The sequence below is a fragment of the Sphaerodactylus townsendi genome, linkage group LG11, assembly GCF_021028975.2.
Source record: "Sphaerodactylus townsendi isolate TG3544 linkage group LG11, MPM_Stown_v2.3, whole genome shotgun sequence".
NCBI lineage: Eukaryota > Metazoa > Chordata > Lepidosauria > Squamata > Sphaerodactylidae > Sphaerodactylus > Sphaerodactylus townsendi.
The window spans coordinates 53527391-53543115 of NC_059435.1; the positions used below are offsets into that span (position 1 = coordinate 53527391).

A 15725-nucleotide genomic window follows, 5' to 3' on the forward strand; every position below is an offset into this window, starting at 1 on the left:
AGGAGGTTGCCCAAGTGATAGATAGGGTGGTCTGGACCTTCCCAGTAAAGTCCTTGATACAGACTGGTGGTAGCCAGGTAAGGCTCTGGCTTTCTGTCGAACTGTCGAACTGAAAGGGAAAGGAGGGATACTTGGAAGAAATGTACCATTCACATCAAAAGCTCATCCAGCACCCCTCTTCCTGTGACACATGTCTTCATGTAAACATGGTCCAGTGCATTACAATGGCCAATTCCATCCTCCATGCAAAGCTAGCAAAGAAACGATGCTGCTCAATCTATTTCAAGACAAGCTAAATAAATCTGTTCCTAGGATGAAACTATAAAAGAAAATAAGAACATTTTCAGTTAACCGATCAATACAATGTTCTTTTTTTTTAACCTGTGGTAATGACTTGCAAATATGAACATCTCAGTTTGTTTCCTATTATAAGAGCAAAAACAGAGGCACTGGATTAATACATTTTTTTTACCTACAGATCAGTCACATTGGTACATTTGATGACCTCCTGTTTTCATACACTGGTCTTTCATTAATGTGTGTCAGAAATACAAAATGACCAAGTGCCCAATTATTCTTTCATTTTTGCAGCTGCAATAATAGTTCAAACCCTGAGGTCTTTGGTGCTGCTCCATAGATGTTTATTCTCAGCAACAGGTATTGCCTTCTGAAATCAACATGAACCTAGCACCTTACATATTATCAGACCCAACAGAGAAAACTCCTTTTTGACTATTCCAATTTGTGTGCATGTTTTGAGTATTAGCTTACTCATTCAATAAACACATTGCCTTTCTGATCCTAGCAGCCTGCGCTGATTGGTTGTGCAGAGACCAATGGGAAATCCATTTCTATAAAGCAGTTGTTGCTAGGGTGTTACTGTGAGTGTTAAAGTCCTCCATGGATGCATGTAATTACAATACATCTCTCTTCCTTTTGCTTCCCCTCGGAAGAGCCAAACCCAGCAAGCCAACTTCCCCTCCTCCAACCCAGCCTCTTCCTTAAGGTGGGTGATGGACCAAAGATTATAATTAATTATAAATCTAATCTTTGGCAAATTTGAGAACCTTTTGGATATTAAATATAGGAACCACAATAAAAGCTTTCAGTCTTGTTTCACTTTAAACCACGGGACACATATCACTTATCAACCTCTGAAAGTAAAGTTATAGTTGAATTGATCTGAATGCTGGCTTTGTACAGCATACATTACTTTGCCAACTAAATAAGGGAGCTGGGACATCACAGAGAAATTTTTAAAATCCTCAATTTTTAAAAAGTTTATTCTTCAATTATAATTTTTGGATAACCAAGCACTCTATATAGAAGAAAGCACAGAAGTATATCTGGCACTTTTGGATAGTACATAATAACTTTGCCCGACGTTTCTAAAACACATTATAAGTCCACTTGCTTGGTCCATAGTCCATGTTACTTGAACTTATATACACAATATGTACAGTCCGTGAAATGATCTTCTTGGCTACTTTGGGTTTTTTAAAGGTGTCCTCTAGCCTATGTTGCTAAACAGAAACCACAGTACACACCATAACTAGAGAATACATTGTAGTGAAGTTATGAGTCGTTCCGCACAGACACTTGATGACATGCAGTTTAAAGAAAAGATACAGCTTCAGAAATTTTTTAAAAATTTGACTATTCAAGGCATTAGCAGAAGAAGGGGCTATTAATTTTTCCTGTAAAAAAGGCACTTGGAGTGAACGGGAACCAGAACTGGAGGAATTGCAGCTGACCTAAAATTCAGTTTGGTTTCATAAAAAGGCTCTTCAGTATCAAGAATTACTACTCAGGCTTTTTGGAAATACAACTGAATCACTGAGCAGACTCTAGTAAAGATGTAAAATGTTTACAACTACCTTGTAAATAAGTAAGAAAAACATAGTTTAAGCAAAAAGGTTACTAAAAAGTACCAATGCATAGCCTTCCTTTGAGATAATGCATATCTGTAGAATCAAGTGTCAAACTCTAATTTAAGATACCCTTTCAGTAGCATCATCGTGATAAAGTTGTATTAAGAAAATGTAATAAAATTTCACATAGATCCCTTTCTAGGGAAATCTGAGGTCATAATCCGCCATACAACTTGCAAATATGTCCAAATGTCCTTGATGGCCGAAGTCAAGTAAACGAAGTAACAGCCACACTCTTATAAACTCTCCTCGAATGTGGTCCTTGAATAGCTTTCAAAGAGTTATTGGCAACCATCTGCAGTCATTCTTTGAGTGTACTTTCTCTGCAGTCCACCAGAGGGACTCATTTCCCCACTGTCTTGCTTCTCCAGTCAAACTGAGACCTCCCCCTCCCCAAATATTTGGCAATTTTATATTCCAGAGGGGGAAAACTGGAGTTATGGTAGTTCACTTTAGATTGAAAGACATGAGCGGTCTTTCCTCTCGCTTTTGCCAGGGACTTTTTTTATCTTCTCCTTGGTCGTCGTCATCATCGTCATCGTCGTCGTCGTCATCATCACCAACTTCATTGTGGATAGTTACTCCATGTTCCGGACTGGTTAAAGGCTCTGGTGAGGTTTCTACAGTTCTTTTTATGGTTTCTTCCTGCAGGCTGGGTAGCTGGCCACCTGTTCTTCTGCTGCCTCCATCCAACAGACATCGTAGAGTACTGTCTTCTGGGCTGCACACTGCAGTTCCACATTCACTGCCACTTTGGTCCATATCATCCAAATATACAAGTTGTGTATAAGAACTTTCTGGAACTTTCTGCTCTTTCTGCGAATGTTCTTGCACTTGTTGATGAAACTGCTGTAGTGATAAAGGATCTCCCCTTCCCTTTCGTGAAAATTTTGGCTCATTCATGTCAACACCAGAATCCAAACTAGCATCGTTACTTCCATTTCTTCCAGCTCGTTGTAGATCAATGTACGAATGTCTAACGTGAGCATTTGAACGCCCGTCTAGAGAAACAAACCACGCGCGAGGATGAGGCAAAGGCTTACCTCCTCCTAGTTCCATTAGAGCTTTCTCCGTAAGAAGCTGCACTTCACTATTCATTTGGGCCAAAGAGGCATCATTGAGTGATGCAGGAATGGATACTGATTCAGACATAGATACATTTTGGGAGCTCCATTCACTTGTACCAGCTTCTTGCAAATGTTGCTGAGATATTGCTTGGGCAGCCAGCTGTTGAGGTTGCATCTGTTGCTGGGAATGTGAAAAAAGCTGGGAATGTGGGCTTGACATTTCTGCTTGGAGTCTCTCAATATCCATTTGTTGATCAGCAGGGACAACCAAAGGTTGGCTAATGTAAGGATGTTCCCCAGGAAGTTTCATATAATGACCTGGGATGACTAACGTAGGCAACACCTTCCTGTAAACACTGTCATTAACCTGATCAACAGAATTACAGCAGACCAGCTGGCCTGGCCGAGGGAAAGAAGTGGGCCTTTCAAGATGATCAACGGAGCGAGACATCATACATTCACTGGGTCTGCAATCGAGTAGTTCTGTTTCAGGTGCTGAAGAGATAGGGTACAGTTGTTCCTGAATGTTATATTTGCTTCCTGTAGAAATATGGTTCATGGATGCTTGCTCTTGCTTTTCAAATAGAGGCCGAGACAACATTGCATTATAACTCCTCCTGTGATCTTCCTTGTTAGTGGTGTCATACCCTTCTAATGTTTCCATAGATTTCCTAGGGTTGCCACCAAAAGTATCCACTGGCTTAAGATAGTCTTTTTTCAGCGTGTCACTAGAAGTAATGTTCTCAAGAGACATCCTACTCTGGTCCTTCTCCTTGTGGGAAAGCAAATCTTCTCGGGAACTAAATTCCTGTGAGGTACTATATGTGTGTTTGAGCATGGGAGTATGCAGGTCTGCATCTCCACCGGTACACATTTTCTCCATTCGGACAGCCCTGATCAGTTCCTTGTGGCCTGAGGATTCTGAGTGTCCATGGCTAGCAGCAGACAGACCACCAGGAAATTCTGATTCACGTCGTGAAAATACCAAGTTAAGATGGGACATAGAGGTTGACTGATCCTTCTTAGAACCAAGTGTTGAGGAAAGGTGCAGCTTCTTATGGTGTTGACGTGGTTTTAAGCACTTTCTCCTATAAAAAAACAATTAATATGTCAGGTGCTGGATAAACACTAAAGTATAGTAGGTAAAATAAGAACATTTTGTGGGATGGTTTTATCTACTGCAATGCAGAATTGTTCTACTGGATTTATTATGTATTTAAAACATTTCTATGCTGCCTTGCTAACCAAATACATCAAAACATTAAGAATGAAGGTATATACTTATTTTACACAGAAGGAAATAATTGAAAAGAATGGAAACAAATGCTAGGCCTTTTCCGCACAAGCCATTTACAACATATCTAATCACCAAATGTTAACTTTTTCTTTGATGTTTTTTCCTCTGTTTGGTTCCAGAATAATTTTCTCCACCACTTTAACTGCAATTTTTTCCTACCCATTTCTGAGCCAGCTTCCATTAAGCATGCTATTATTTTGGAAAGATAATTATTTCTACACCTTGCCAAACACCTGGCCCAAATCCATGCCCTGTGTAGTTGCCCAACCTCTCCTTCAGCCATTTTGTCCTGCCCCTCCTCCTACATTTTTAAATGGATTTTTTTTCTTTTTGTCATATCGGACTAGCAACGTAATGTTGAGGCAGAGATACAATGAAACAGGGTTGATTGGATCAGGTTTGTCAGTTTCACCCAGAATCTGAGATGTTAACATTCAGGCAGAGTTACAAGGAAGCTGAATCACTAGATCAGCTTTGTCAATTTCATATAGAACTACAGAATGCAATGTTAGGGCATGCAGCGTTGAAGTAAACACAGTGTTTCCAAAGCAAGGATAAGCTGTGTATGTGGAAAAGGCCCTTCTCTTTAAAAAATAATCATAATTTATCCTTCATGTTATGGCAAAGGGACCTGTAAATTGAATGGATGCTGCAATGAAAAAAACTTTTACTAATTTTTGATTTAAATGAAAGATTTTGCTTCTTCATTTGCAATGGAAGCTTCAACTTTAAAAATACATTTTCTACTAGGCTGTAGTGCCAAAATATGTGCAATACTAATGAGAATGCATCCTTGATTCACTTTTTGTTTTCTAGTTTTATAATTTTAGTAACTATTTATTTATTGCATTTTTAATCTGACTGCCACCTTTCTATCTTTGAATATTGTTCTTTTAAACTATTACCTTTATTAAGAGCTAGAGTTTTAGTGAGCTTATTCATCTACATTGTAATTACACAATTAAAGGTCAAAATGAGACATTTTACCTGCAATAGTACAAAAGGAGGCACAGTAAAACAAGAAGTATAAGTGTCATCCCTCCTAGAATCGCCAATAGAATCACTGTGTGGTAAGTGCTTATGTCCGGGGATACACTGGGACCTAGAAGAGGAAAAAATGTAAAATGCTAAAGCAAATCCATTCAGCACATTCTGTTTTTTTGTATACTTTGAATGGGTTCAGGTTAGTAGATTCCAGGCAGAATCCAGCTATGCATTCATGAATTATGGCTTACCAAGGGCTCAATAAAAGTGCCATTTTTCTTGCCTGCTTGGGACTATAAAAGCGAGCACTGTCAAGAAAGGGGCTGGCCACAATACACGGTTGGTAGGTCCTGTTCAGCCTAGTGGGTCAGGGACTTTGATTGGAGTCACAATCCTGAGATTTTATTGCTAACTGATCTTCAAGTTGTGGCTAAGTCACCATACTAAGCCTTTGAGAGCTTCAAAATTAATGTTTGCTTACACTGGCAATATGTAGTATTACCGGTAGTCTACTTCTGAAAAAAAAAAAAAACCTTTGGAGGTGTTTGACTTATGCATCTTAACATGAGGTTGCATCCAGCCAACTTTTTCAGTTAATTTTGGCTAATTCTGCTCCCTATTGCAGCTCTTGTCCCCATGTGACTTTTGAGCATACAAGTTCCAAGAGGTTGAACAACTAGCCTCTCGCATTGGTGCCACACTGGAATCGGAATCTAGAGAACTGAACACACTTAAAACCGTAGAAATGGTGGTAGATTTCAGGAGAAACCCTCCCATCCTACCTCCTCTCACAATACTAGACAACACAGTATCAACAGTAGAGACCTTTAAATTTCTAGGCTCCATCATATATCTCATTGACCTAAAATGGTCATACCCTAATACTCCAAAAATAATGTCATCAAAAAAAGCACAACAAAGAATGTTCTTTCCTGCGCCAACTCCCAGGAAGCTCAAACTGCCCAAGGAGCTGCTTGATACAGTTCTACAGCTGTAGGGAATCATTTGAGTCTGTCATCTGCACCTCTATAACTGTGTGGTTTGGTTCTGCACCCAACCCAACAAGATCGACTTTGACAGACTTCAGGAGAATAATCAGAACTGCAGGAAAAAAAGAAACAATTGCTGCTAACCTGCCTTCCATTGAGGACCTGTAACATACCTGCACGGGTCAAAAAAAAAGGGCTGTGAAAAATATTTACTGACCCCTCGCATCCTGGAGCTTATAAACTGTTTTGCAACTCTTGCCTTACCCTCCTAAACGTCGCTACAAGAGCACTTGCACACCAAGACAACAACCTTCAGGCAGAGACATAAGAACAGTTTTTTCCCGAATGCCATCACTCTGATTAAACAAATAATTCCCTCGATAATGTTAAATCTATTTTATTATATACTTATTATATAATTACTGCAACGTATCTTTTTTCCATCATTCCTATTACCCATCTCTCCTCCCCACTTATGACTGTATGGACTATAGCCTGTGCTTGGCATTTTATTTTACATCATTTATTTTTATTCTTATTTTTATTTTATGATTTTACATTTTATGTTTTCATTACTACTGATTGTTTCCTGATTGCTTACTAGACCTATATGACAATCATTAAGTGCTGTACCTTATGATTCTTGACAAATGTATTTTTCTTTTATGTACACTGAGAGCATATGCACCGGAGACAAATTCCTTGTGTGTCCAATCACACTTGGCCAATAAAGATTCTATTCTATTCTATTCCATAACTGCCAGCACAGCCTTTTCAGTGGCCAAAGAGAACCCTTTTTCACTAGCTAGATCCAACCCCTTGTGTTGTGCTAATACTGAATCCTTGATGAACAGGAAAAAATAACCTTGTATTTTTAGAGATAGAAGGGTTAGAATTCATATAAATTCATTTCCCTAAAGAATGCCGCAATGTGACGTTGTCAGCAGTGTATCCTGTAATTCATACATTTCTCAAGCAGGTACTGGTTTTTTTGTCTTTTTAAAAAATGCACACCTTATCTGCAGTGCAATTCGTTCAAAGGTGTCCATGTTAAATTGCATAAGAAACAGAAAGTTCTTATCAAGAATGTATATTTTAGAAAAACATGGTCTGCTTAAACCGCATTAAAGATGCTAACCAGATTTAAACTTTGTTTTCAGAATTCATTGATGCAACATGATGAGCCATCTAAAAATGCACAAATGTTTTAATTTTTAACTTTGCAGATTTTTTCTGGAATAAAGTTTACCTGGATTGGTGGGTGACATAGCTGCAACCCAGTATCCCAGCTGAGGAGCAATGTATGTCCAGGTCATCTCATTTCCTTCTTGTTGTATGGCACCTAAAGTGCTCTTCAACCATGTCCCTGTAAAAACAGAATGTATTAGCAGTACAATCAACAGACCCAGTAAGAAGAGAAGCTGACACTATTTCAGATGTTCTTGCTTTAAAAATTTGTGGACTTAAAATAATGGCTATTAAAATGAGTTGCCCGGCTGCCATTTGGGATTTCCTTTTTGTAGAAAAATCCATCTGATGTTTACGATACTATTATATTCAATTCCTAAATGTGTGACCCAGTGGGGTAAATCCTTCTCCTATCCGACTACGTCACTGAGCAAAGTTTATTTCTTTATTAAAATATGTATACGTCACCTTTTATTTTGGCTCAGGTTTGAAGCCTTCATGGTGTAGTGATCAATAGTAGCAGATTCTAATCTGGAGAACTGGGTTTGATTCACAGTTCTTTCAGAACTGTCTCAGCCCCACTGACCTCAAATGTTATGTTTTGTGGGGAGGGGAAGGGAAGGTAATTGTAAGCTGCTTTGAGACTTCTTAAAGGCAGAGAAAAGCGGGGTATTCCTCCATCTTAAGTTGCTCTTCCATTGGAGGAAGCACTACTTAAGTTGGAGGAGGTCTCCTTAGATTGGATAAAGGATACTTGGAGGATGGTTGGATTCACCAAAGTACATACTTCAGTAGCAAATGCCTCTTCTCGTATGAACCTGTATACCAACTGAGATCATCCCAATCAAGGCTATTATCTGTCCTGTCCACTAAGAAGGAATGTTTGGCATCTGTGAAAAACTGAGATTTTTTTTCTGTCACTCCCACTTTCTGAAACACTCTGCTAGAAGAGGTTTGCAAGACCCTGTCATTTACAAGAATGCCAGTAAAAATGTTTTTTTTTAAAGGGCATCTGCAAATTGTTAATGTTTCTAAGTGGAGAGGACTTGGTGTGGCAGCTGAATGCAAGCTAAATGTTTCTCAGCTTTCCAGAGTCCCAAGCTTATGTTTCTACTGGGGAATTTGCATGCCCCATGCCACCAACACAAAAGAATTAGAAGTTATACTATATTTAACAACAAGACTTCTAAAAGATCACCATTCTGATAAAAATCAGTTATGGTTATTTTCAGAGGCACAAAATGGGAAGAACTGCAAACCTTTTTTTAGGTTATTAAATGCTGGTTATTCACCACCAGTGGGCACCCACAAATAACAATGAGAGAGAAAGAAAGGAATCTAGAACCTGGAGATCTGCAGAATTAAAGCTCTTAAGCATTTATTATGCACATTAGATTAGACACATGATTTAGCAGGTCTACGTTGGTATTCTCAAAAATGATAGATCCTGGAGACAAAAAAGGGATTATACCACCACAGAACTTCCATGGGCCTGTTTAAAGTATTACACTGTGCAATTGTATTCCAGATACAATTAACATTACAATTAACAAAAGCAGAAAAAAAATGAATTCCTGGGGGAAAGCCAACCCTTACCTGGACCTCAACATATGCAGATAAAATCTCCCAGACAACTAGCAAGAGATGATTAATTTTTGAGCACCGACAAATGTGTTGCTGATAACACATGAGGTCTGTCTGCAGATTTGTCATGCTTTGTTAAAGGTAAGAAGTGAGCATGGAGAACTTCATCCTACCCTCAAAATGCTGCTATTGTTTATGAGGATTCTGCCAAATGCTTTCGATGCAGTTGTCGCCATTCTGGGCGTTTCCCAGCTCTGCTGTTGGTTTCCCCAAACCTATGATCTTTCTGGGAAAATCGTACTTAAGGTGTGTTTGGAGGCAGCGTGGATGGACACGTACAGACTTCCATGTCACTCTGCCCACATGCAGTGGCATTTTCTTCATGCATGCTATTACTTCCCTCCGCCAAAGTGGGTTGGGACAGTGTGGATGAGAAAGGCTTTTTGCCTTTCTTATCAGTAACAGATATGCTATGGTGCCCTAACACCAGAGTGCTATACCTTTGACCTATTAAAAATAAAACAACAGCCAAAAGCCCAGCTTGGGGGGGTGGGGTGGGGTGGTGGTGGCAGGAACAACGGAGAAGAATGGGTAACTGAACTGGAAATTGTCTTGGTGCAGAAAGAACTTTAAACAGGACAAAATGCTTTATAATGGATATCTGTCATGACCTAATTCCTGGATGGCCCAGGCTAGCGCAATCTTTCAGATCTTGGAAGCTAAGAAGGGTTAGTACTTGGATGGGAGTCCACCAAGGAAACCCGGGGTCTTTATGTAGAGGCAGGCAATGGAAAACTACCTCTGTTAGTCTCTTGCCTTGAAAACCCTATGGCAGTGGTGGTGAACCTTTGGCACTCCAGATGTTATGGACTACAATTCCCATCAGCCCCTTGCAGCATGGCCAATTGGTCATGCTGGAAGGGGCTGATGGGAATTGCAGTCCATAACATCTGGAGTGCCAAAGGTTCGCCACCACGGCCCTATGGGATCTCCAAAACTTGACAACACTTTCCACCATCAATATTCTCATGCAGATTAAGCTGAAATATTGTGACTTGTCTAATACCAAAGCCAGGAGCAGTCTTATCCTAAAGACACTGTGCTGACCAGCAAATTCTAAAGAGGGCACCATTTTCTTTCCTCCAGTCAACATTTCTTTGTGCAAGTTTGCAGGGGAAATGGTGCTAGACTGGATCAGAACATGTTTTGTCATTTTGACTTTTCACTTTAGGCAAGACTTTCAATCCTATACAAACTGAGGTGAACTCAGTGGAACTTACTTTTGAGTAAGGATACATGGGATTAGGCTATTTAGCTCTTACTGGTCAAAATGCAAGTAAAATGGCAAAATACTTGGGTATTTGAAGGTTAAAGCCACGGAGAAAACAGCTATTCTTGCTGTCTAACCTTACTTAGGCAAAAAAGGCGCCTCAGAAATCAGTATAGGATAAATGGAAGAACAATTCACAGGTATAATGGTAGCAGGTAATTTGGATAGAAGCTATTAATAAACTAAAAAACATAACCTATAATTTTGAATTGTGACCCATGGTGGCAAAAATATTGTACTAAAATTGTTTTGACCACCTTGGGAAAGAGGAAAGGTCATTTCAGTTTTCTGTTCCACTCCCCAAAATGCCTACAACTAGGTCTGGCAGTCCCCTCTCCAAAATATTCTTCTGCAGTGCACAAAGACTTTCTTTATATACCATCACAGAGTATCTCTATCTTCCATAGATCCTCCACTGCATAAATCAGGAAGGAGACAACACTAGCTAGAAAGCCATTTCCTCCAGTTCCCAGTAACTCCATAATCAGTCATCCCAATTAAGTCTATATAGTTCCTGTGGGGAACCTCCTCCTGCCAAACCTCAGATGGAATTTTCTTATTATCACTTAGTTTATTTTAGAACATGCTAGAAAATAGATCCAAAGTAAAAAAATAAAGTGGGGCAAGATCTATTTTAAAAACTCCTTATAAATCTTCACCTGACAATTACGTTTGAACCAGAATAGTTCTTTGTCATTTTAACATCCTCATTCTGGCTTCAAAAACTCGCTGGTCAAAAATATATTTAACTGATATGGGTTTGTTGCTTTTTATCAAATTTTCCATGAAATAGCAGCAGCTGCATTTTACAATCTCACCACCACTGATCATTTGGCTTCTGTAGCACTCAGATGAGGCAATGCTTTCTGACTCTGCTCCAAACACATGTTATCAATATCAGATTACATATTTAAAAAGTGATATAATTTTTGTGACGTGATGGGGTTAACAGATGATTTCCAGCCTGGGTATTTCCTCTTACCTCCAAGAAGGAAAAGTTATGCCTACCAGGTACCATTAGGGTTGCCCGGTTTTTTTTGCTGAGAACTACCTGGAAGTTTTGAGGCTAGCACTTGAGGAGGACAGGGTTTGGGGAGGGGAGGGACTTTAATGGGATATAATGTCGTAGAGTCCACCTTCCAAGGTGGCCATTTTCTCCAGGTGAACTGATCTGTGTTGTCTGCAGACTAGCTGTAATTCCAAGAGAATCCCAGCTAGCCTTTGGAAATGGACAACCTTGGGTACCATTGCCATGGAGAGCCCAGATGTACCGTTATCAACCGCCAGGGAGAGGAGTAAATGGAGTCCAGAACTCTGTGCCAAACACAAGGACCTGCATTCCACTGAAACCTCCTTTAAATGTTTTATATATTGTGAGCCACCCCAGGTCCGGAAGGGGAGGGGTAGCATATTAAATTCAATAACTCAAATCAGGGCCAGCCAATAGGACACAGGCTTTGAGGAATAGATGGTTCTAGAAAAAGTAGGATCTAACAATTATTGATATTTACTGAGAGTGTGAACTGAGATCTAGTTTTTCTTTGTAACTGATAAAACTTCTTATATTCTATACACTGATGACTGTCAGATCTGAATAATATTCTGCCTGCTTGAGCTACTGGAGTAGGCCACAAAACTACATTATAGCAAGGTTGCTGCTGTTACAGTGGCTATTCTCACGCTAGCAAAAGAACGTCTGAAGACCACCACATGGGGTTAATGTAATACTGTTGTTATCAATCCTCGTAGACTGAAGGCTTTTTCTCTCTGCTGTCTATTGTGTCTAGAAGGAGCTCTTCAGATATGCGGATCTAGTGTATCAGTACTTTTATGGAATTGTATTTGTAATTCCATTTTCTAAAGCCCAGCAGCAAATTTCTGAGGAAAATCTATTTTCTTATTTGAAATTCATTTGGAACTTTTTACATTGCCATTCCTTTAGCACTAGCAGTTACTTGCTTCACCTGAATGTTTTCAAACGTATTTTCATTTTTGGGCACAATACTCGGCAACAATTCACACATTCAAGCTAGTCATTTCCCTCCTTTGTGTGAACTGTCTCCAAACTGAATGGTATGAACCAGTTTTCCCAGAGAAGCATTTCACCACCATTTTCACAAATGGGAAAGTTGCCCATTATATCAACAGAAGTGAAAGCAGACTGCCTTCTTGCACAGGTTGGCTTAAACTGAGGCAGCCTTCCCACAGTTCTGCACATAGGAAGGGCCATGAAGAAAACAACCAGCTCGATTTGCTATGTCTAGTTCACTGGAATGCTCTTCAATTAAAAACCTTTTGATTTACGAAGAAGGTATTCCCAATCCTAAAAACTGATGTTAATCTTTCAGTACCTGAAGGTACCAAACAACCTATTGGTGGCAGGCACCATATTAGAAGAGGTATTCCTCCTTCTCATTCAGGAAGAAATACCTCTCGAAGAAATGCCTGCTATGGCATTTAGAAACAAATAAAAGATGTGGGCTGTTTTGTTCGTTTTTGTCATATGTGGTCAGTCATATTAATTTGTTTAAAACCAAAAACCATTTATAAATATAAAACTGTACAAAAACAAGATACTCCAAAGATGGGAAACATTAATGGGTTCATATTAAGATTTATTTGACTACTCCAGAGTAATATTACATTGCTTCTGTGTGATGTAATGCATTTACAGTAATATACAAATGTAATCAACTGATTAACTGAGAAATAAAGTTAATCAAGTAAGACTTCCTTAGAGAGGTTACAGTTCTGTAAACAGGCTGCTTCAGCTGTGCTAATGATATGCGTACCTCAAACAGCTATATTGCTTGTGCTCTAAGAAGATGGAACCTCCTGACTGGAAATGCTGTCCCTACGCAGTCTTGCAAACAACTGAGTGGGCAGCGCTCCCTCAAACGCATGTGGGCAGCTACCAAGGACTTCTGCTGACAGCACTGCTCCCAAAGGAATTTCAGGTGCAAGTCACACTGTATTTTCCAGGACTTCAGACAGAAGTTCACAGCTCTCAAAGTGGAAGGCAGGGCTGGAGCAAGGGGGAACGGCGCCTGGGGCACACCCTGCGCCCCTGCCACGCTCTTGCACTGGCGCATGCCCGGTGTGCCACGCACTGCACTGCCCCCCACCCCTTGGTGCTACACTACTGGTGGAAGGCACTGCCTAAAGAGAAATTCATTTTTGCTGCAGAAACCTTGAGCAAAACTAAGCAGCAAAAGAGATAAACGGAAAGACGAAAAAGGCAATAATAGGGAGGGGAGATTAAAGTCATTTTAGAGGCACAAATGAATGTTAGATACAATCATAGTTATGGTTTGACCTTGTTAAAAAGTCATAGCTCACAATTGATATCAGTCACATGTTAACCCATAGGCAAAACCCAGCATAGGTCCAGCACTTTCAAATCTCATGGATTTCAACAGGTAAATGCAAGTCCTTATTTTAATATTATATCACAAGTTTAAATCCTAAAAATTGTTATAAATTATTGCACCTGTCTTCCGTTCAATCTGTGTTGCTTTTATTCCACCCTCTGATCAACATCAATATCTAAACCCCATTATCACATTAGTACACACGCCAGTGGATGCTGCGAGGGGTTCAAATTCCACTTTCCTTCAAGCTGAGAGTCAGCAGGTGTCCACCTTCAGTAGTGGGGCATGCATGCTGTGAGGTGGCACAGTAAAAAACACAAAAAGGCTGAAAAATCTGTTCCATTCTGCACACAAGGGTTCAGATCATAGCTGTGTTGCACTTTATGGGAGAAGTCATAGCATTGTGGTAGATAGGCTCTATTACAACTGATCTGCAGGCAGCAGAGATCAGTTCATCTGGAGAAAGTAGCCTGTTTGGAAGGTGGATTCTATTGAAATTACACCCATTCAAGTCCCTCCTCTCCTCAGACTCCAGCCCAAAATCTCCAGGTATTTCCCAACCCAGAACTGGCAATTCTAGTGGTAACTCTTATCCCGTGCATGCAGACTTTCCTATTTACAAGAATATAAAGCAACAGGGACTGCTAGTACTGTGCAGAGTACTGGGAATAGTAGGCAGATCTGACCTTGTGTAAGTAAGTTTTTTTTTTTTGTCTTCAGATTCTTAAGGGCTTCTCCAGCCCATATATATATATATATTCTATTTTTCACTTTTCATCAGAGTACATATAAGTGATTGAACTGGTAAATAATTAAGTAGTAGTAATGTTTTGATAAATAAGCAATGAATGGACAAACCTATCTGATGCAGTGGGAGAAGTCACAGAGAAAGGCACACTAGGTTTTTTACAACAAAAATAATCTAATTATTTTATGTTTGGGGCAAATTTATGCAAGCAAACTGACAATGACAGCTAAGCCAGTATTCTTGATTTATTCATTAGAATCTATCATGAAATCTTACAAATAGGGATTTTAAATCCCAACATATTCTACAGTTTAAACATTTGGGAGGACCAAAATGAAGAGATGATACAGCCTTCCATGTGACTTTACCACCACGGAATGCATTATGGTGGAATTATTATCCTTTGGAAATCCTGCAAGTGAGAAGCTAACATGCAGATGGCTATGTGAATGTACCAAATGTCGATAGAGAGTCAGTGACCCACCCTGTAGCCTTCAAAGATAGTGCAGATTTGGGAGACTATACCAAGCCATCCCTTAATGGTTGACGGCCAATGATGACTTTGATGATAGGCAATACAATGAAATAAATAAAATTAGCCAGGTTCTTTGGCAAGATGACAGGGGAAGGAATTGAAAACATGCAAAACCTAGCAAAGCTAGCTTTTGCTCCTATCATTAGGTGACTCTTGTTCATTCAAGATTTCTTTGTTTTGTTCAGTTACATAGTTGGACCATTTCTCTGATCCAGTTTTGTTTCATTGTTGACTGTACGTATTAATGGTGTAATCTGCCTTGAGTCTCAGTGAGAAAGGAGGTCTATAAATAAATTTCAAGCAAAGATGCTTAAGCCTGAAGGAATGAAATTAAAGTAGTTGCATGCTTTATTACAAATATTTCTTTCTCTTTACCCGGAGCTTCAAAACAATTTTCCTGATACAGAATTAAAATCGTAGTCGGATTGACTTCTCTTTAATTGCCATTTAAAACGAGATCAACATTATGAACTAATCTGAGATGTGCCAAATGTTTTTATTAAGAGTTATATTTATCATCAGATGGCCGGGAGACCTTTTGCCTGATCAGCACAAAAACTGCTTTCTTCCCAACGCAGCATTTGTTTAAAGTAGAAGGTTATCAAGGGGAACATAACATGTTTCAAAAGTTCAAGCCCAGAGGCTTCCCCCTCGTATTCCCAGGGGATGTAACCTTTCTTTTGAAGTTACCAGGCAGCACA

At 39.5% G+C, this 15725-nt stretch overlaps 1 protein-coding gene across 5 annotated transcripts in view; it reads right to left on the minus strand.

The window, feature by feature from the left end:
- Positions 1-1265: 1265 nt before the first annotated feature.
- The window catches only part of FAM171A1 (family with sequence similarity 171 member A1), a 93369-nt gene continuing 78909 nt past the window's right edge, over positions 1266-15725 (minus strand). For all 5 annotated transcript variants that reach the window (XM_048510908.1, XM_048510906.1, XM_048510905.1 and 2 more), the window contains 3 exons: positions 7518-7634; positions 5283-5397; positions 1266-4086 (listed from right to left, as the gene is read on the minus strand). In XM_048510908.1, coding sequence (XP_048366865.1) covers positions 2379-4086; positions 5283-5397; positions 7518-7634 — 1940 coding nt within the window. In that variant the 3' untranslated portion in view covers positions 1266-2378. The remainder of the gene's footprint in view (positions 4087-5282; positions 5398-7517; positions 7635-15725) is intronic.